This window comes from Erythrolamprus reginae, chromosome 3, assembly GCF_031021105.1.
Source record: "Erythrolamprus reginae isolate rEryReg1 chromosome 3, rEryReg1.hap1, whole genome shotgun sequence".
In the NCBI taxonomy this organism is placed as follows: domain Eukaryota; kingdom Metazoa; phylum Chordata; class Lepidosauria; order Squamata; family Dipsadidae; genus Erythrolamprus; species Erythrolamprus reginae.
The window spans coordinates 189,122,594-189,144,074 of record NC_091952.1 but is presented as its reverse complement, the minus strand read 5'-3'; the positions used below and the strand labels follow the sequence as shown (position 1 = coordinate 189,144,074).

General features: G+C 36.9%; 1 protein-coding gene across 1 annotated transcript in view; it reads left to right on the top strand.

Moving 5' to 3' along the window:
• The window catches only part of ZNF407 (zinc finger protein 407), a 412,594-nt gene extending 395,266 nt beyond the window's left edge, over positions 1 to 17,328 (top strand). Inside the window, exon 9 of the mRNA XM_070747444.1 lies at positions 14,934 to 17,328. Coding sequence (XP_070603545.1) covers positions 14,934 to 16,279 — 1,346 coding nt within the window. The 3' untranslated portion in view covers positions 16,280 to 17,328. The remainder of the gene's footprint in view (positions 1 to 14,933) is intronic.
• Positions 17,329 to 21,481: the final 4,153 nt, after the last annotated feature.

Genomic DNA, 21,481 nt, shown 5'->3' with positions numbered 1-21,481 from the left:
CTATAAGCATGATCTCAAGTGACAGTAGCCAAGGTTTCCTAAAAAGGAAGCATACAGTATGACAGACCCATCTGTGGCTGGCTGCTTTCCGAAACACACACAAAAAAATGTCCAATTCTGTCATTACAGCCTTTTGTTCCTGCACAATGCTTTCTGTGTGACTATTTTGTGAAGGCTTGCTGGTAGCATCCATAAGCTACAATTTGTCTCACTTCTTGCCTTATTGTGTCCCTTGTCCCCAGTTGTCATACTGGCTTCTTTCCCAATTCATGCCATTTCTTGTTTTCTGTTAGACCTCCAAATGTTTCTAGCAGTCTTTCAAGTTACAGGACTGATGATCTGAATGTGCTATATGCATTTCATCAAAAACAGATTGTACTGAAACATCTCATCTGCTAAAATCACATAAGGGGTTGAGGGGGGGGGGACTTGGCTTATGTTGACTTCAGGAATCCATAAACCTGTAATCGTGTTATTACTTTGGTGTCACTTCCCATCATTTTCATGAGTGGTTGATATTCTCTGTTTAATGTGCAGTGTTTGCATTTGATGATATAACAGGTTTAAATAGTGTTTATTTAAACACGTTAGAAATCGGCTATTTAAATTCAGCAGAAATAAGATGATTTGAAATCACAGAGAACTAAGTGCATTTACAGTAAATTTGGAGTTGAAGTACCTAAGTTCATCCCAAGGATCTGCCACAATTTTTTTGGTGAGTTTTTAAAGGAGACAAAAGGCAATAATATTGTTTTTCATTCCCAGGCTGCTCTGGACATAGCAAAGGACCAGCCCTCGGTGCCTCTGCTAGTGAATACAGAGCTTGGAAAAGCCATGAGCAGTCTTCACAAGATCCATTTTTAGCCATGATAGCCTTCTGCAGCCCTCTTCCAACAGCTCATCCGAGCTCCATTTTTGCTGGCCGAGGGCTGCAGGAGGTCGTTGCAGCCAAAAATGGGGCGCAAGAACCCATTTTAGCTGGCAGAATGCATGGGCCACTGCAAGCACCCTCAACATGAGCTATATTCTGCCTACCCCCACCCCATGCATGCTCAACCCCCCCCCCCCCCCCCCCCCACACACACACACACCGGCCTTCTAAAGTCTAACACAACTCTGGCATGGCCTTCAATGAAATTGAGTTTGACATCCCTGCTCTAAAAGTATTTCTGAAAAAGGAAAGTCATCTTTCTTAATTTATGGTTTAAAGTTAGGAACCTACAATTCTGTCTGGGTGTTTACCTGTTGGCTAGCTCAGCTGTCTCCATTTCACAGTGAAGTTCAGCATTTGTGATATTTGGTGTTATTTATAGTGGCAGTGATACTAATCTACCTCAAGATCTTCACCTTAAAGTAATCGTAGAGAGAAAAGCGACTTATAAAGAAAGATGAGATGAGAAAAACTTTTCTCAGCATGCAACACCTTTGATTTCTGTTTTTTGAAGGTTTCTGTTAGTGATTAGTGTATATGCTATCCTTTCAAGAGCAATTTGAATGTCCAGTATAGGGTCTAAAATCACAAGCAGTGTTTATGTACATATATAAGCTAGAAACAATTGGCAACTACTGAATAACATCTGCTGAATAATATCCATAGAACAGAAATTAAAAAATCAGCTTTGTTCGATCAATTGTATCATTTGTGAAGTATTAATTTCCATTAGAAGGTATGCTTAAGGATTGAAATGGATATGGTGGAGAAAGTGATTTCAGTTTATGTGATTACAATCCCAATCATAGGGAAGTGAAAAAACATTTTTCCCCAAAGCAAAACAATACAATGCAATGCAGTTTGCTAATTAATATCCATGAATATAAGAAGCAGAGAGTGTATTAGAGCTCTTGTTTCTGGACATAAAAAAGGACTAGATGGGCACTGATATATTGATGTTTGATTGCGAGAATATACATCTCCGGGTCCCGTCAACTAAACAATGTCAGTTGGCGGGCCCCAGGGGAAGAGCCTTCTCTGTGGCGGCATCGGCTCTCTGGAACCAACTCCCCCCAGATATTAGAACTGCCCCTACTCTTCCTGCCTTCCGTAAACTCCTTAAAACCCACCTTTGCCATCAGGCATGGGGGAATTGAAACACCTCCCCCGGGCATGCTCAATTTATACATGGTATGCTTGTGTGTGTGTCTGTTAGTATATGGGGTTATTTTAAATCTTTAAATATTTTAAAGTTATTTGGATTATTTATGATTTGTTCTATCTTGTTGTGAGCCGCCCCGAGTCTTCGGAGAGGGGCGGCATACAAATCTAAATAATAAATAAATAAATAAATAAATAAATAAATAAATAAATAAATAAATAAATAAATAAATCTATGGACAATGTACTGAAAAGTGCAGTCATAAAAAATAAATATTTCATCAACTACAGATAAAGGATGTATTAAATACATTCTAAATTATACTTGAGAAATAGAAGCAAAGCATCACACTTTCACTTCTAGCCTATCAAATAGATAGAATATTTATATTACCTTTGTTCTCTGCTTCTGCATTTGATCCATTTTTAAAGGATCGATAAATTTAAGAACAGTGGGAATGTTAGGAGTTAATTTTGACGTTTTTGAAAAGAGCATCATTTGGCATCCATGTGTCTTTCATCAGCAACATTGTTAGATGTTTTATCTCAATTGCTGGCAGAAGCTCTTATATGTTCATGAAATTCTTCCCCAGCCACTTTTTCAGAGTTCAAGCATGAATAGAATAAAGAGAACCATCACAGAGAAATCAAAATAACTTTAAACACCCAATAGCATACTGCAAACGACAACACATTTAAAAAACTGTTTGAGATAAGATATCTGTTTTTAGTTGTGTTCAACTGGAAACCCTGCTATCCCCAGTTAAAATTTCTAAAACGAAACAAATTGCTAAATAGTGTTGAGCATATGTCAGTATTAATGAAATGTGTTTAAGCACATTTCATAGATTGGCAGTGAAAAGATGTGACAAATTGGATATCTTTTTTTTTCCCATTTGATTGGCAACTATTCCTAATGCTTTGTCAGAGAGCAAAACACTGCACCAAAGCTTGTGTTGTTGGACAACTTAGTTCAAAACACAATGTTGACAAAAATTAAGAATCGGGCCATTGCAGTAAACGTATGCTGTTTTTCCAGGATGAAGTCAGGTAACAATTGGCTTTTTCAAGTTGCTTTACAAATGCATGGTAGATTTTCAAATATTGATTTATTTGTGGAAGTTTGCATACCTCTATCAAAACTGTTCTTATTCTGTTTACACAATCAGATAAAACATATCATTACAACCATAAACACAATTGGTATTCCAATTCTAGTATTTTTTGTTTAGAAAAATCAAGGACGCTTCCAACAACCTGGCAGTTACTTTCTTTACATTTGAGTCATCTTTAAAAACAGCTGTATGTACGCTGTTGCAGTAGTGTAAGTACCAATAGAAAAGAACATTTGTAGCTCAGTATTGAAATAAGGGGTCCTTGGTACTCTCTTGATATTAGCAATAGCATTTAGACTTATATACTGCTTCACAGTGCTTTACAACCATCTCTAATCGGTTTACAGAGAGTAAGCATATTGCCCCCAACAATCTGGATCCTCATTTTACTGACCTTGAAAGGATGGAAGGCTCAGTCAACCTTGAGCGGACTGAGATTCGATCTGCCAAACTGCCAGCAGACGGTTATCAGCAGAAGTAGCTTGCAGTACTGCACTCTAACCACTGCGCCATCAAAAATATTAACCATTCAAAAATATGTGTGAGAATTGCAAGGATAATAAAGATTATAAATATTAAAAATGTATTGGATTTGGCCCTCAACATTATTCTCTTTGGTGTCATTTGGAAGTGCAGTAATCAGAACCGATATTTTGTGAGGATTTAGATTCTAAGCATTTTCATAGTTAAATAACCCCTGTAAGTATGTTCAATTTATGGTTTCAAGAATTTCTGCTCTCTTCGGCTCAAATTCTTCTGAAGGGAGTTCTTTCTGAATTTACTAGAAGCAAGAAAGAGTTTTAGATGCCCCATAGACATGACAGTCCTAATAAGAGTGTTGTGGCAACATATACACCACATACAGTATATTTTAATATTTATAGACAAAAATTCACGTTGTTTCATGTGTACACAAACAGCTGCTGTCTTTTGGCTGTGAGCAGATGTTAGACCTCCAAAAGCCTTGCTGATAATTAAAATACTAACAGTGTTTTACCCCAGCTGCAGGTTCTGTTTACTGTAAATCTGATTTTAATGGTGCCTCTGTGCAGTTGGTGAATACTGGTTTGTTTTCTACCAAACATAAGAATGTGTCTGCAATGAAGATAAATGGTTATTTCCTATAATTTGCTCTGGAAAGATATGACAGTATACTGTACCATGCTTCCATTTATAAACAAAGCATAGATATGAAAAGCAAGTTATGACAGTAATAGTTTTAGCGCACTAACAAGAAAACATAAGGAGCAAGTTAAACACAGAACCCCAAATTCTCGGGGGAATTAACCAAGACAATACAATACTATCGTGTAAACTATCTGCTAGTTGTCATTGTTTCTGATAGTATAAATTATTTTTGTAGCAATGTGTAAGCATATGATTTTTCACGGAGTAACATAGGCTTAAAAATAGCTGGCAAAGATAATATGGGTACAGTGGTACCTCTACTTAAGAATGCCTCTACTTAAGAACTTTTCTAGATAAGAACCGGGTGTTCAAGATTTGTTTGCCTCTTCTTAAGAACCATTTTCTACTTAAGAACCTGAGTCCGGAAAATTTTCACAGGAAACTTGGGAGTGGCACAAAGTCCTGGCCAGTTTCCTGCCATTCCACCTGCATTTCTCTCTCTGGCGCAGTGTATGGGAGGCAACCTCGTGCCAGGTATACGGGAGGCATGTGCTCCTCCTCACCACCTCAGAGTCCCTCTTTTTTTTCCAGCCTTAAAGTTTTGGATTTTTTTGATTCCCCTCCCCTCACTCCTTCCTTCAGCAGCGACTGTTCTCCTCCTCTTCTTCCTCCTCCTCCCCAATATTCCGAGCTTTTATTTCTTTCCTAATGGGTTTGCACTCATTATTTGCTTTTACATTGATTCCTATGGAGAAAATTGCTTCTACTTACAAATTTTCTACTTAAGAACCTGGTCACAGGACGAATTAAGTTCTTAAGTAGAGGTATCACTGTATACTGTAGAGCAGTGGTTCTCAACCTTTCTAATGCTGCAACCCCTTAATATAGTTTCTCATGTTGTTGTGCCAATTCTCCCAACAGAGCTTTAAGCTGATTGGCAGAAAGGTCAGAGGGACACCTCCACTGTGACAACGCCTGATTAGTCGGATTGTAAAAATGGGTTCCAAAGCGCCATAATAGAAGCTTTAGTTCCTAACACCATGGGAAATTTGTGTTTTGCCATGGTTTTAGGCGACCCCTGTGAAATGATTACCGGTATTTGACTCCCCAGGTTGGGAACCACTGCTGTAGAGGAATTTATAGAAGTCTCATTAGAAATGTTTTCTTGCTTGCTTGACCTTATAAAAGTGTTGATATGATGTCTGCAAGCATAGAGTCAAAGTCCCGAGCCTCTTCGTAAGTGCATTGTGTGCCTGATACATGTAAAAAAGGGATTGCATGGTCATGGCTGCCATTTTGACATCACCATGTCAAAAGAATGGTGGAAGGTCTTAAGCATAAAACGTATCAGGAAAGACTTAATGAACTCAATCTGTATAGTCTGGAGGACAGAAGGAAAAGGGGGGACATGATTGAAACATTTAAATATATTAAAGGGTTAAATAAGGTCCAGGAGGGAAGTGTTTTTAATAGGAAAGTGAACACAAGAACAAGGGGACACAATCTGAAGTTAGTTGGGGGAAAGATCAAAAGCAACATGAGAAAATATTATTTTACTGAAAGAGTAGTAGTAGATAAATCCACAGTAACTGAATTTAAACATGCCTGGGATAAACATATATCCATCCTAAGATAAAATACAGAAAATAGTATAAGGGCAGACTAGATGGACCATGAGGTCTGTTTCTGCAGTCAGACTTCTATGTTTCTATGTTTCTACCATTACTCCCCATCCTGAGCACAGGCATATGGCAGCTAAAGCATAGCATTTTAGCATATTCACAATAGCTATCCCACCTGTTCTCGGGCAATGTTACTTATCAATTGCTAATGTTATCAAGGGAAATCATTTTGAAAACTCTGTGCCCATCCTGTCCTCGGGTTGCTAGAATATGTGAGTTGTAATGGAATTGTGCTAGCAGTGCTATCAAGAACTTTAAAGCAGGGCGATCCAATCCTGGCAATTTTTAAGACTTGTGGACTTCAATTCCCAGAATTCCCCAGCAAACTTAACAACTCCAATTCTGGGAGCCGCCAAGTTGGGCACCCCTGGTTTAAAGTCTATTTCTAATATGACTTGTCCCTTTGAAGGGGACAAATCATGTTATGCCAGGATTAAAAACCTCAGTAATCGTAATGTAATTTTGTGTACTCTGTCTAGATTTGCTTGGAAACTGAGGCGGCTTATAAGTAAAAAAAAGCAACTAAGTAAATAATAGCATGGTAATAGCTTTGTAGAATCACTTAAAAAAACCCTTCAGGTGGCTGCACACTTGCATTAAGACAGGCAAAATAATACAGCTAGTTTTGCTTGACTTCCTCTCACAATTTCCTCAGAGTGAAATAAACACCTGCTGGCTAAAAGAGTTATCATAGGACACTGGAAAGAGAAATCTATAACAGAGTTGCAGCCATGAATTGTTGATATATCTCGTCTGCCAATACAGGAATTAATTGCTTTTTCAACAAAGGGACAAGGAAGAAGACTTTTAATTGACATGGTTCAGTTTTTAGAGTGGTTTTGTTGGTTATGTTATTTTCCTACCTCCCCTTTTTACTCTTTTCCTTGTTTTTATTATTTTATATTTGAATATGTTATCCTGTTAATTAACTTGCATTATAAAACAAAAAAGGATTTTTCCATGTTTGTTCTTTGGTTAAATAGCAATAGCAGTAGCAATAGGGTTACCATATTTTTCTGAATATAAATGCACTTCCCTCCCCAAAAGAGAGTGTAAATTTCAATGCATCTTATACACAAATACAGTCATTTTTGCTGTCCCAAAGCCCCGCCCCTCACCTGCAGCCCCACCTCTCTTGGCTGCTGAGGGATGGCAAAAATGCCCATTTTTTCAAGCAATGGGATGTTTCTCACCCATTTTTTCACAAAAATGGGGTGGGCAAAGGATCTGGGGAGCCTGCAGAGAGCTCCTGAGGACTGGGGGAAGGCAAAAATGCCTCCATTTTTGTGAAAAAAACAGTAGAAAAAAAGCAAAATTGGGCTATTTTTGCCTTCTAATTACCCCATCTAGCATGACTGGAAGAGGAATTCTGGGAGTTGAAGTCTACAAGTCTTAAAGTTGTCAAGTTTGAAGTTGGTAAAAAGTGTACATGGTTGTAAAAAGTATACATATTTGTAAAAGGTATTAAATATTAAATAATATATTATTATATATTAAATAATATATTACTATATATATATTACTATAATATATAATATATACTATAATATATTACTATATATCTGTTCCGCCAGGCTTGGGGCCATAGACCCTAGCCCTCTGGCCAATGAGTGTGCGAATGGAGATGAGTTATTTTAAATGATATTTTAGCTATATTAATTGAATTTTTAGATATGTATACTATATATTGTTTTGATATGTTGTGAGCCGCCCCAAGTCCTTGGAGAGGAGTGGCATATAAATGCATACATACATACATACATACATACATACATACATACATACATACATACACACACACACACACACACACACACACACACACACACATACATACATACTGCACCATTTGGTTCAGAATACTTTTTCCTTCTTTTCCACCTCTAAAATCTAGTTGCACTCTGGTGAATCTTATGCTCCAAAAAATATGGTATATATCGCTTCAGAGGGATTTATAGCCCTCTCTAAGTGGTTTACAGAGAGTAAGCATATTGCCCCCAACAATCTGTGTCCTCATTTTACCGACCTTGGAAGGATGGGAGGCTGAGTCAACCTTGATCCTACTGAGATTCAATCTGCCAAACTACTGGCAGCCAGTGATCAGCAGAAGGAGCTTGCAGTACTGCACTCTAACCACTGCACCACCAAGGGTAAAAAAAAACCCTGACGAGTTAGCTCAGATTGTAGTTTGCTTTAGCGCCATAAATACGATGTCTTATTCCTACTCTTGTTTTATGAACAGTTAGACAAAAACCATGATTACTTTCGTACAGGTTGCTTTGGGAGACATTTGCGGGCATTGGGAAGCATAGCAAGAATAGTTCTAGCAATAGGACCTTTGGAATAAAACTTCTAACCATTTCTATTCATTGCATAGTATATGCTCAGTAAGTGGTTTAGGCACAAGAAACCAGGAACAGGAGTAGAGCTCAGAGCATTAGAACTTTATTTCATTCTACTTGTACACAAGAATCTGATCTACTAATGGTCAAACCTAATTGGTTCTAGATAAGGATCAACAGAATTTATGGACTTAGATCTCTTGTGGGAACGTAAGGATTCCAAACTGATGAAGTATATGACCCCACCCTCAGAGTCCACCTAGTCGTCTCCTACAATAACTTCCCATAAAAATGGGCATAACTGAAAATGACTTTTAAAAATAACACATTGAGTGCTTTGGCATTCCTTTGGCATTCTTTTCACTCTTCATCCAGCTACAGGGCAGGATTTCTTTTTCATTACCCCAATGGAGGTAGCCAACATATTAACTACCATTTGTGTCTGGAACTCCACTTTGATACCACCTATGGACTAATCGATAAAGCTAGACTACCAATTTTAGTCCCCCGGTTTTCTTTTGACTAAAGGCTAAGTGAAAGAAAGGGAGCAAAGGAAGGTAACTAGAATACTGGAATTGGGTTTTGAGAAACTTTTCATTGAAACTCGATATTAACACTGTAACGTCAGTTGGTCAATATATACTGCCTAAAGATTGTCTTTAATTTAATGTTATCTAAAATATTCAATTGTAATAATTATAATGAGCATTATATAGGGAAATAACCAGCAGGAGTAATGTCACAGTGCCCAGTAGATAAAACACACACACACATGATAAAGTCTTCAATACATATTGTTAAAAATATGCATACATCACTCAATGTTCTTTAGTCCATTTCCTTGATTTTATCTTGATCGGCAAGGTACACTTCGCCCAAATGGATGCCTGTTAAAGTATAAAAATGAAGCCAAAGTGGAGGTTTACATGCAATATTGCGTTAACCCAAATTTTCCTGATACGTTATGCATTACTTTTGGAGACAAGTCTTTTTAATGCCATCTTTATCTGCTACACGATGCATGAAATCTACTTTCTGTTTTAGAACTGCAAATAACCCTTGACCCCTTTAGTGGAGACACAATGTGACCTTTCTATTGTCATCAGCTTTCATTCTCTTGAAAATTCTATGAATTTTTATTACAAGGGTTTTTTTTAAGCCAAGCTGAGGCTTCAACAAATTACTTGACACAGATGAGATGAAGTTGTTGAAGTAGTGTTAGATAAGTTTTACAGCCAGCATGTGTGCTGCTGAACAGTACAAAGCCAGTGTCCTACAATGTCATACACCAGTAACTGCTGAGCCTACTATTGGATAAATACATCATTTTATGGAACATTGATTGTTCTATAAACCCAATGGAGTATTATGCTCTATGATCAAACCATTTAGATTGTGTGTAGAGCACAGAAAATGCCATATTCAGGATGGTACTAAAAGTGCCATTTGTGTATTTTATGGATGTCATTACAGAGGAAACTTCCCTCTGTAGGCCCTGTTTACTGCAAAAAATTTTAGACTGTAATGACATTTTTCATTCACAACGTATGCCTTCAAGAGAGGGGGGCCCTTGTTTTATTTGTTTCATTCAAGTTCGCTGCACAAATCCTGTACATTTTAATTAAATGTGAGCTTAACAAAAGAATAAGGTATTTATTCTATAAGGGTGGAGGCCAGGGAAATGAGGACTGTAACAAAAATAATATAGACGTACAACAGCAAACTACTCGGTTCTTGATTTCAAAAACACAGCTGGGGTAAATCTTATTTGTGCTCTTCATTAATCACATTAAATAAAGCATATCTTGTCCTGTTTTGCTGAGAAGGTGGCCTATAAACATGAATAGAGTAATGATATAATATCCCACAATATTTGAGATTTTTCATTTCTTAAATAATTGCTCCAAGTGTCAGCTGATAAATAAAGGCTTTGTTGAAAATACAGAATATTTGGAAAATAACCAATTCTGTGATCTTGATATCCATAGATATGAAACACATCCATAGGATCTTTTATCCCTAGATAGCAATCTTATGTTATTGTATTTCATCAATTTAAGATGTAATTCTGTTCATTTATACTTTGTAATGACGATCAACAGCAAGTCCAACCATCTTTGCATTTTACTTCTATGATTATGTCCAACAAAAAATGTATTCCTTTGTATCAGCATTTGTTTAAAATGCATTTCTAAAAGATTTATTTGATACAGTTTGATAGGAAAAAAAATGAATAGAAAAGTAGGGGAGAAGCAAGTTTTGCCATAACTACTTCTTAAAACATATCTCTAGAATTACATTTTTTCCCTGTTAACTTCTATGCTCTCAAAACAAAGGGAATCCATTCAGCTGCACATATTACATTTACCATCAAGATCACTAAAATTGAACTTGATGTTCCCAATAAATTTTTGGCCCAGTTAAAATTTAAGCCTACACCACAGATTCACATTAGTTTAACTGACACTTGAACTTCTACACAGCTCAACATTAATTCATTATAGTTGAAAATGGGAGAATCTTCCGTGGGTGAATCTTTTACAATCTGATTGAGGCTGTTACATTTTATAGGATCCATTTTTCAAAGCACTACTGACAGCACTCGAAGTTATTAAATTGCTGAATCAAAAGATGGACCTGCAATCGCATTTATGAACTATGATGGAATAGCTTGGGTTGCACTGAGCCGAAGTTAAGATGTTGGTGTAGTTAAGCTTCATCACACTCCTTTAGTGACAGCAGTATTTACCCATGTAGTTTACTTTAATGGTCAGGAAGTGGCCTAACTCACCTCTGGATTCAAATAGATTAAGCAAGCAGTCAGAATGGCATAATTATCTGTGCTGCAAGGAATTTGCAGGATAACTCAAGCCCCAAGAGACTTCCCATTCAATTGCTGAGCAAAGACTGGACATGCATAAAATCACAGATGCAGCATTTACCTCTGAAGTCAGGGGAGGGGACATATTCCTTTATCTTCTTCTGTTCCTATTCTGCTCTGATGCACTGCTGTCACTTCATGCCTGTTCACTCTTAAGACTTTATCTGTGAAATAGCCCAGCGGATAATATTGGAGCAGCATTGTGTTTTGATTTAAGACCATATCATTACAACTCTGAGCCTACATCTTGACGACGAAAGCAAGACACACGTGGAAAATTAATTACACTGTTCTCTTGCAAAATATGAGTCAGTTTTGATTTTTAATTGTCTCTTTGTGTTATGTTCTCCCTTCCATTCTTTTTTTTCAAGCTGAGAATCTTGAGTATGATTTCTGTAGAGAAAGAGCATAAGGTTAATGATACAAAGAACCATTTTGCTCTTCCCTAACAGAATTTCCTTGCCAGAATTTAATCCATCAGTGGGTGCCAAATCAATCATGCTGTTTTACTTGGACAAATAATTTCAATCACTTAATTTTTTTTTTTTAAATCCCTTTTCTCTAAATGACATAAAGGCTCCCTTCTGTCTTGCCATCTAAAATTAGGATGGTATAATGTAATTTTGTTTTGATAATGGGTACATTCTAGTCCTTCACATTAACAACTGGCATAGAGATATTCTGAAACTGGAACAATGTTTTTAAACCTAAAATCCTGATACATCTATGAGTTCAGTAATGTCATCAGAAATGGTATTGAGATATATATGAAATGTTAGGGATGATATAATAGCTGATTCATTTTACATGCACATTGAATTTGCTACTTCCTTTGGGCAAGACAGTAAGGTGACATAGGTTCTACTTAGTGACCAGGTTATTTTTAATACTAATACATGAGTTTAACTCTTATAAATTATTATGTCTAGGTACAGGAACCAGGTTGCTCTCAGAGGAGCAAATAATTTGAAATAGTTGCCAAATGCTCTTGACTGCTATAGTAACGATATTTAGCAATCTTATGTAACCAGTTGTATATCTTCTTTGATTGTAAATTCAGCAGATTCATTCTTATTGCATTATGCTACAGAGTTTGTGACAGTCACTCCAAGTACAGTGTTGTACATCCACAGTAAATTATAGCAAACTAGTTTTTCAAGTTTAAGTGATAGCCAAATGGAACCTAGAATCAAGCCCAATCCTGAGGGCTTCTTCTTCAACTGTAAACAGATTTGTTTCCAGACAAATGGTGGCGCTTTTGTGACCCGAAAAAAGTTCAGCTGGTAAGGAGGGCACAGGAGATCAATGATTATTTAGCAAATAACAACTGAGAACATGCATAGATTGTCTATATGTTGAGGGTTTTTGTTACAAATATGATGTAACTGCAGCCTTTATTAAACAGCTTGTGGTTCTTGTTTAAACTTCATCCTCAAAGTGTAAATCTACTTTTCTATTAAGATTTTCTTACAATACATAAGCTGCCCATTATGTACCTTCATAACTACACTGTTGGTAATTCTGATTGGACAAAGAATTTATAGTTATTTTTTTAAAAAATACAGACTATATGGTATAGTCTGTAGTCAATTTATCAGTGCTATTGTTAACCGAAATGGATAACTGCAAATTAAAGAATCAACTGATTTTACTATTAGAAATTCAAATTTAGTGTCTGCTGCATAGATTCACACAACTTTAGATACCTTCTCTACAACTTTATTAGGATTCAAAACTCATTGAATTCATTGCTTATAAATAAATTGGTTAGGATTAAATTGGACAATATTTTCATTAATTTACCTTCAGATCTAGGGAAAAGATTGTCTATCAAGATGAAGCTGCAGTTGCCCCTTTCCAATCTGTCATACTTCAGGTTTTGTGTCTGCTTTTGATACTTCTATACTGAACTTCTAGCTCTATGGGTCAGCAATACATTGATTTGTCAGCAGCATTTTCACTTACAGTATTTCCAGTTTGAAAATCTCAGAAACCTGTTAGTTGGAAAACCAGAATTTAAGTGAAGAGATTCCATGTTTCCTCCACATTTTTGGAAAACATCTGGGTAATTCACAACATGGTAATCATGTTGGTATTAATTAATTATATTTCAAGCCTGGCCAACTGAAATTCTCTAATAAATTTGCTATTAAACTTTCACCCTGGTCAACAGCAATAAATATCTTTGTAGAAACTAAACCAGAATATAAGAGCTCGAAGTGGAACACTCAAAAGGATAAGACTTGGATAGATATGTTGCTTGTATTGCAGAAAATGGAGTGCTAATACTGAGGATTTCATATTATTGAATCAGGTAATCTGTCTTATTTTACATAAAATCCAGGGCTTAATTGGTAAACGAGCCTTATGTAGTGTCTGGCTGCTTGTATCTCAGTTTTAGAAATGGATACCTTTAGATACCTGCGCCATTTCTGGTGTCAGCTTCTTTGCTTCTAGGACTAACAATTTCAGCCTTACAGCTGAGAAAGATAATAAAACATTTTTTAAAAAACCAGCAAAACAACAAAACAATAAGAAAATGTATAAAACATACATAGCAGAGGTGGGTTTCAGAAAACTCTGACCAGTTCTGGAGAAACACTAGCGGAAATTTTGAGTAGTTTGGAAATCTGTTAAATACCACCTCTGACTGGTCCCCCTCCCTTTATTTTCTACCTCCTGAGTCCCAGCTGATTGGGAGAAAATGGGGGAGAGAATTGAGATTTTACGGTATCCTTCCACTACCATGCCCATCGCCATGCCACATCCACCAAGCCATGCCCACAGAACTGGTAGTAAAAAAAATTTTGAATTCTACTACTGATAAATAGTCTAGTATCCCAGTGTGGGCAATTTCATCTGCAGCTTTAGACAACCTTCAGGAATCTTACAATTGTAATTCTTATAGCTGTAGCTGCAGATCATTTCCTTCAACAAAAAAAAATCAACAAATATAATATTTTTGGCTAATTTGTTCAGTGGAGTTATCTTCATCCAATTATGTGTGTGAAAAACAGATGAATGAAAGTATATAAAAACATGTAGGCCCAGCAAGAAAGAAATAGGATTCGTAAATTCCTTCTGCTGCACGAATCCCAGCGACCGATTAGGTCCCACAGAGTGGGCCTTCTCCGGGTCCCGTCAACTAAACAATGTCGGTTGACGGGCTCCAGGGGAAGAGCCTTCTCTGTGGCGGCCCCGACTCTCTGGAACCAGCTCCCCCCAGAGATTGGAACTGCCCCTACCCTCCTCGCCTTTCGCAAACTCCTTAAAACCCACCTTTGTCGTCAGGCATGGATAAATATTTTAAATATTTTGTATTGTAAATTATTAGATTTGTTATAAACTGTTTTTATTGTGTTGTGAGCCGCCCCGAGTCTACGGAAAGGGGCGGCATACAAATCAAATAAATAAATAAATAAATAAATAAATAAATAAATAAATAAATAAATAAATAAATAAATAAATAAATAAATAAATAAATAAATAAATAAATAAATAAATAAATAAATAAATTCCTCTTATGTGAACTATCTTGCATATACAAGTATTCCCTTCCCTACTATTGATACAGAATTTATCACATTAGTTAACCTGTATTTGAAAGGAGAATTGCATCCACATATCATACCTGTATTTTGTGAAACTTATTTTTTGACATTAAAGAAACATATTCTTTCTTTCTTTTTTTAGGTATAGTTTCTAAGTCTTATGAATGTCGACTGAAGGGTCAAGGAGCTACATTTGTTGAAACCATCAGCCCCTTTACTTCATCAGCTCTGGATGAAATTTCTCCAATCAGTGATAAGATGCTTCATGCTATGAGGAGGCATCCACAATCCAGTGAACAAGTGCAACAAGTGATCATTATTCAGGGATACGACAGTGATTTCACAATTGACGCGTCCGTGGAGGAAACAGCAGCAGCTACCCTTCAGACTTTGGCAATGGCGGGCCAAGTGGCAAGGGTGGTACATATAACTGAGGATGGACAACTGATAGCTACAAATCAAAATGGCTCTCATGTAAGTAGTATACTTCCAGAACAAATACTTAATGAACAATTGTCAGATGGGAAAACACAACTTGTTGTCGTTGAAGGCTCTGTAGGAGAAACTACTCTTGAAGATGCAGTTTCCATAGGGATGGCTTCATCCCCAAATAATGCAGTAGTGCAACAGATAATGAGACAAGACTCTTTGGATACGTCAAGGGTACACCCACCTGAGTCTGTCTCAGCATTAGATGCTTTGCTTTGTGCTGTAACAGAACTTGGTGAAGTGGAGAACAAAGCAGAACTCTTGGATAGAGCACAGCTTTGTCACAAAGAAGCATTGCAAATGTCAAATCCAGAAGCAGACACCAGTTCTATGGATGACATAACACAGGAAACACAAATGTTCCACGGTGTTCAGGAAATTGAAGAAGAACAGCCCATGGAGGTAGTAACACAAGTTGTACATCCATCTACCATAATTTCATCTCAGGAAAATGCTCAAGTCGCCTTCAAGAAAATGGTTGAAGGAGTCCTCCAGTTCGCTGTATGCGATACAGCTGCAGCTGATCAGCTGATGAAAGAAGGTGTCACTCAGGTTATTTTGAATGAGGAAGGAACTGTGCATATGGTATCTAGAGAAGGATCTCAAATAATAATGCAAGAGGCTGATAGTCATACCCTAAGCATCCAAAGTCAACACATGGATTTTGTTGAAGCAGATGGAGAGATTTCACAGATCATTGTCACAGAGGAGATTGCTCAAGCGATGGTACAGGAGTCTAACAATAACTTTGCCAGTGGTGCAACTCATTACATAGTAACACAATTGCCACAGGAAATTGAGAATGACTCTAGAGTATATTCACATACTGTGATAGAGAAAGAGGAAACCCAAGAACTTTTGCAGGCTGGCACAGTTATAAATTCTGATCAAAATCCTTGTGATGGAAGTGTTGAACAACTAAATGGCATGCTCATTTACACAGAAGATGGTTCACAAACAGCTATTATCCAGGGCCAAAGAGATAACAGTGAACTATAAAAGATATGAAAATACCCTACCTATTAAGTTAAAAAAGAAAGAATTAAACATCAAATATATTATGTTTTATTGTTAACTTATAAAGCATTTCTAAATGCTATTTGCTGTTCAATGCATTTATACGGTATTAGCATCACCATTCTGGGAATGTTACATACAAAAGGGAATTCTCATTGTTTTTGCATGAGCATTGATCAGACTGTCACTGGTTATAGACACTGAAAAATTTACAAAATAAAACCAGAACTTACACAGATGCAACTACCGGGATATTAATTTAATTATCTCCATTAGATAGTTTGGGGTTTTTTTGCTTACCACCTCTTCATTATATTTTGACATCTGATATTTTTATCTTTCTTGCGATTAATTATGGAATTTAACTTATCTGACTTTCTGTAGGGAAAGCAAATTAAATATGCAGGTACTGTACTTATATCACCCAATTGACATAGACATAAACAATGTATAGATTAAGGCATTCTGTGTATGCAATAATTTTACATTCCAAACCTGTTTAAATACGCCCCAGTTATTTCTACTCAAAATGCAGTATTCACAATGAAAGAAATTTATGGCGTGGTTCAAAAAGGCTTTTTTTTTTTTTACAAAATACATTTTATTGTGATTGAACTTCCCACTAGATATCATGAGATATCTTTGAAATCAATCTCTGTGGAGGTATAGGCAAAAGAATGTTGCTGATGCCTATTACATAATTAATCATTGCTGGGATTTCTTCTTTTTTTTAAAAAAGAAAAAATAGTATCATTCAAATATAGCATTTTGCAATTGGTTTGCAAACATTTGAGGACCCTTTTCCATGTTAAATTCTTCCATTAAGCTTAAGTGAAAAAAGTTGGCTTTGATCTATTTCTTGTTGGATCAGAATGTTGATTTAGTTGTGGATGAGTTCTGATTGTTTAAAGTAAGTTCTTGCTTTAAAAGAATATTTTTCTGCTATGAAAACTTCTGTTTTTCCTTAAGTGATGTAACTATCATATATAGGGGGACAGTTGATTCTTTACAATAAAAAAACAGCATTAAAATGTGTATTCTCATTTTTAATGTTAACCTTACCTGGAAATAGAATCCACTGAGAGATGTTACAGACATACACTGTTGATCAACACAGAGATGGCATTACATAGACTTTATTATTATAGGCCTGCAAATTTGTGACCTACAAATTGTATCTGGGGACCTGAATGTCTTTCTTTTATATTTAGAAGCAAGCTGGAAAAGTGTCATAGATTTACAGAACTTCCACTAGGCATCATGATTACTCTCCCAGTCTGATATGAGAAAGGAGCAGGGGAGGGGGAACATTTTCTGTTCGCATTTGGACTCACGACTTTCTGGCCAGGAGAAGAGGAAGTAACTGGATTAGTTTAATGTAATATCTTAATTATCTAATTTTTATGATTCAGAAGTATCAGGCAGAAGATGCGTAAACGATACATCCGATTATCAAAAAGTCAGAGCACAATTGTCCCTTCTAAAATTAGCTGCAAGGGACATGTGCTTGTCAGAGAAGGATGTTGTTGTTTTTATTTTCCAGGTTGGAAGTGTCAGATCATCCCCCAAAATAAAAAAGGGGAATTAAAATTTAAAAAAAAAAGAGGGAGAAAGAGAGACTGAAAGTCACAATTAGCCAAGTTTAACTTGTCCATTCTTCTTAAAAGTGACAGTCCGCTCTCTACTTATTATATACTGTCTTCAGCGAACAATGACAGGATCAACTCCCGTTTGTTATCAGGATAAAAGTGACCTTTACAAAATGATGGCCTTCTGCAAGATTCTCGTAGGTACTCAACGGAATGTTTTTCATTGAAAAGATTTCTTCTTGATCATTTTGCCTGTTAACTGGAGCCCTCTGGTCTTATGGCTTGGATGCTAATTTTTAGCTATGCTCAGTCCTGTATGGCTAACCTTTCCGCAGCTGTACAGGGTGTTGACACTGACATGCTGCAGTTTACCATTTGTGATTTATTTAGGATAAATATGTCTCAGGTGGCATTTAATCCTTCATAAAACCAGTGTAGCCTGCAGTGTCAAACCAGCAATCACATTGTATGCACAATGAAAAGAGCAGACCTTTGCATAAATAAATAAAATATATATATAAAGAAGTGTTCATTGGCTTGGAAGTGCTGAGAAAGATTCTCCAGAAACCCAGATTATGTGCTTCTACCTTTTGTTTTTCAGTTTAGCCCATTTGCTATCACCAATCTCGAAAGATCTTTTCTTCAGCCAACACGCCTCTATTGAATATACAAGTCTGAGAAATTAGATTCTCATTACTTTAATATCAGCCAATTAAAACTTTCTGAATTTGTTAAGTGCAAAATTCCCCAACAAACATATTTAGGAAGGATGCCAGGTTTGGACACCAGGATACTGTTAGTAGTTTATAAACCATCAAATTGCGCTTCTTTACTTCCAAACAAAATATTTGATCTCGTGCTTATACTTGACACATTACTAAGCTTCATGCCTTAGTTATGTCTTTCCTTCCTTTGTAATTCTCTTTTGGGGTCAACATCAATGCTGAAGATTAACTCAGCCTTCCATCCTTCTGAAGTCAGTAAAATGAGGACTCAGATTTTGGGGAGCTGGCTATAAACCACCTAGAGAGGGCTGTGAAGCCCTGTGAAGCAATATAGAAGTCTAAGGACTAGTGCTAGTGCTATCTGCCAGTCAAGGCTTTCCTTTGAAGGGCAGAAATACATTTGTCTTCAACATGGCAGAGAAATCTGGATTTATTTGAAATCTGGGATTCTGGACTATTTGATAAGCAGAATGGCTCATGCTCCTCGGGCTATGCAACATTACTACTTCCTGGCATCAAATTCTATATGTAACATGAAACCTCTGAGGTCCCAGCCTTGATATGATTTTATAGATTGGTTTTCTAGGAATCTAGACATATCAAGCATCTCATTCAATAATTCACAAAACGAATGGAAGGGCAGTTTCCTACAATCCTGATGCAGGTGCATCTATGCTAAAAATAATGGATTTAAAATTTAAAATTATTTTAAAGCATGTCTTTCTCAAAAGCATTTCAACCCAGTTATACGGTGATGTGAAGAAAGCAAGATGCTCATTTAGAGAAGTGGTCATGCTTATTCTGTATAAGTAGGAAAAGCAAGTCGGATGCTTGGCTGCAGTAGGAAAAGCAAGTAGGATGCTTGGCTGCATAGCTAGAGGTATAACAAGCAGGAAGAGGGAGATTGTGATCCCCTTATATAGAGCGCTGGTGAGACCACATTTGGAATACTGTGTTCAGTTCTGGAGACCTCACCTACAAAAAGATATTGACAAAATTTAACGGGTCCAAAGACGGGCTACAAGAATGGTGGAAGGTCTTAAGCATAAAACGTATCAGGAAAGACTTAATGAACTCAATCTGTATAGTCTGGAGAACAGAAGGAAAAGGGGGGACATGATCGAAACATTTAAATATGTTAAAGGGTTAAATAAGGTTCAGGAGGGAAGTGTTTTTAATAGGAAAGTGAACACAAGAACAAGGGGACACAGTCTGAAGTTAGTTGGGGGAAAGATCAAAAGCAACGTGAGGAAATATTATTTCACTGAAAGAGTAGTAGATCCTTGGAACAAACTTCCAGCAGATGTGGTTGGTAAATCCACAGTAACTGAATTTAAACATGCCTGGGATAAACATATATCCATCCTAAGATAAAACACAGGAAATAGTATAAGGGCAAACTAGATGGACCATGAGGTCTTTTTCTGCCATCAGTCTTCTATGTTTCTATATCTTGATTTTCTCTGAGTTATCACCAGGGCCTACATCAAATGGCAATAAGTAATTTTAGAAAAAGTGAGATAATGAATTATAGGGATAGTTGTATTTTGGACTGCAAATTCCATCAGCCCTAGCCAATGTGTCTAGTAATCATTGATTATGGTGATCCAAACTAACTGGAAGATCCCACATTGCCTATTTATCAAATAGTTAACTATGTACATAACAGTGGAATTTTTGTTCATCATAGTCAGCCAGTCTCAATAAATGTAATCCTTGGTTGACTTACATGACTAGCATCCTTTCCCCCAGTAGACAGAAAAAACAGGAAGCCCTGTCAAGTATCTGCAGCCATTCCCCATAACATTTATAGCTTCCAGCACAATGTTTTCTGCCATGTTTTCAAGAAATGTCTCTTGAAAGTTAATTCAGAGATATAAAATGTTAACCAAAACAAAAGCTTCAAGCTAAATGATATTCTGTCTCTCATCAGCAATAGTTCACCATGGAAGTTAGTTGAACTGGCACAAAAAGCCAACATACCAAGAAATAGGAACACGGGGAATTATGAACAGTGCTGTGAGCACTGTTGTCATGTATAAATGCTGCCTTCAAAACATCCAGATTGATAGAAAGCTTCCTCAAGAGAGAGATTTGTTATGTTTGCAGACACCGTTGGCTCAAGATGTTCTTCGCGATGAGCTTTCTTACCCCAGGCTGCCCAAAACTTGTATCTGAACTATCCTGTTTTGAAAAACATTGGGGACCGTCAGCTGGCAGCCTGAGCCATTGGCAAGTTAGTGAAGGGAAACACAAGAGAGACCCCCCAACAACATCAACTTTTTCCTGTGCATTCTCTATTTTGTATGTTTTCAGAGAAAAATACCGCAAAGAACCCAGAGGGCAAAAGCATATCCTGAGCCTTAAAACAGGCTCACTTCTAGTGAATAGCTTATGTAACAGGAAAGAGTAATTCATTTGGTAAGATGAAAGAAAGAAGAACGAAAAGTGGAATTTTCACCCCTTCTTATACTTTACAATATTAGCTCATAATTTCCAATCGCACGGCTCACTTTGAACAGCTTACCTCTGTTCCATCTTGTTGAACAGAACAATTCGTTTTCTGCTCCTCTAGGGTGATATCATTTTATATGAAGAAAAAAATTAGCTCCGATGGCAGTTATACGTTTCGGAAGCACCTTCTAATCAGGGATTGGTGATTCATTATTAGCTTCAGCAGGCGATCTATCTGACATGTTAGGGGGGGAAATTAGCAGCTGTCACTGCATGATGAGTTAATTTCCTGATAGGTCTGACACTGAAAAGCCATTTGAAGACACGGAGATGGCTGATGAGGAAACCTAGCGCCGCTTTATAATTGGACAGAAAGAAAGGGCATCAAGACGGTACAATTTGCAAGGGAGGGGCCT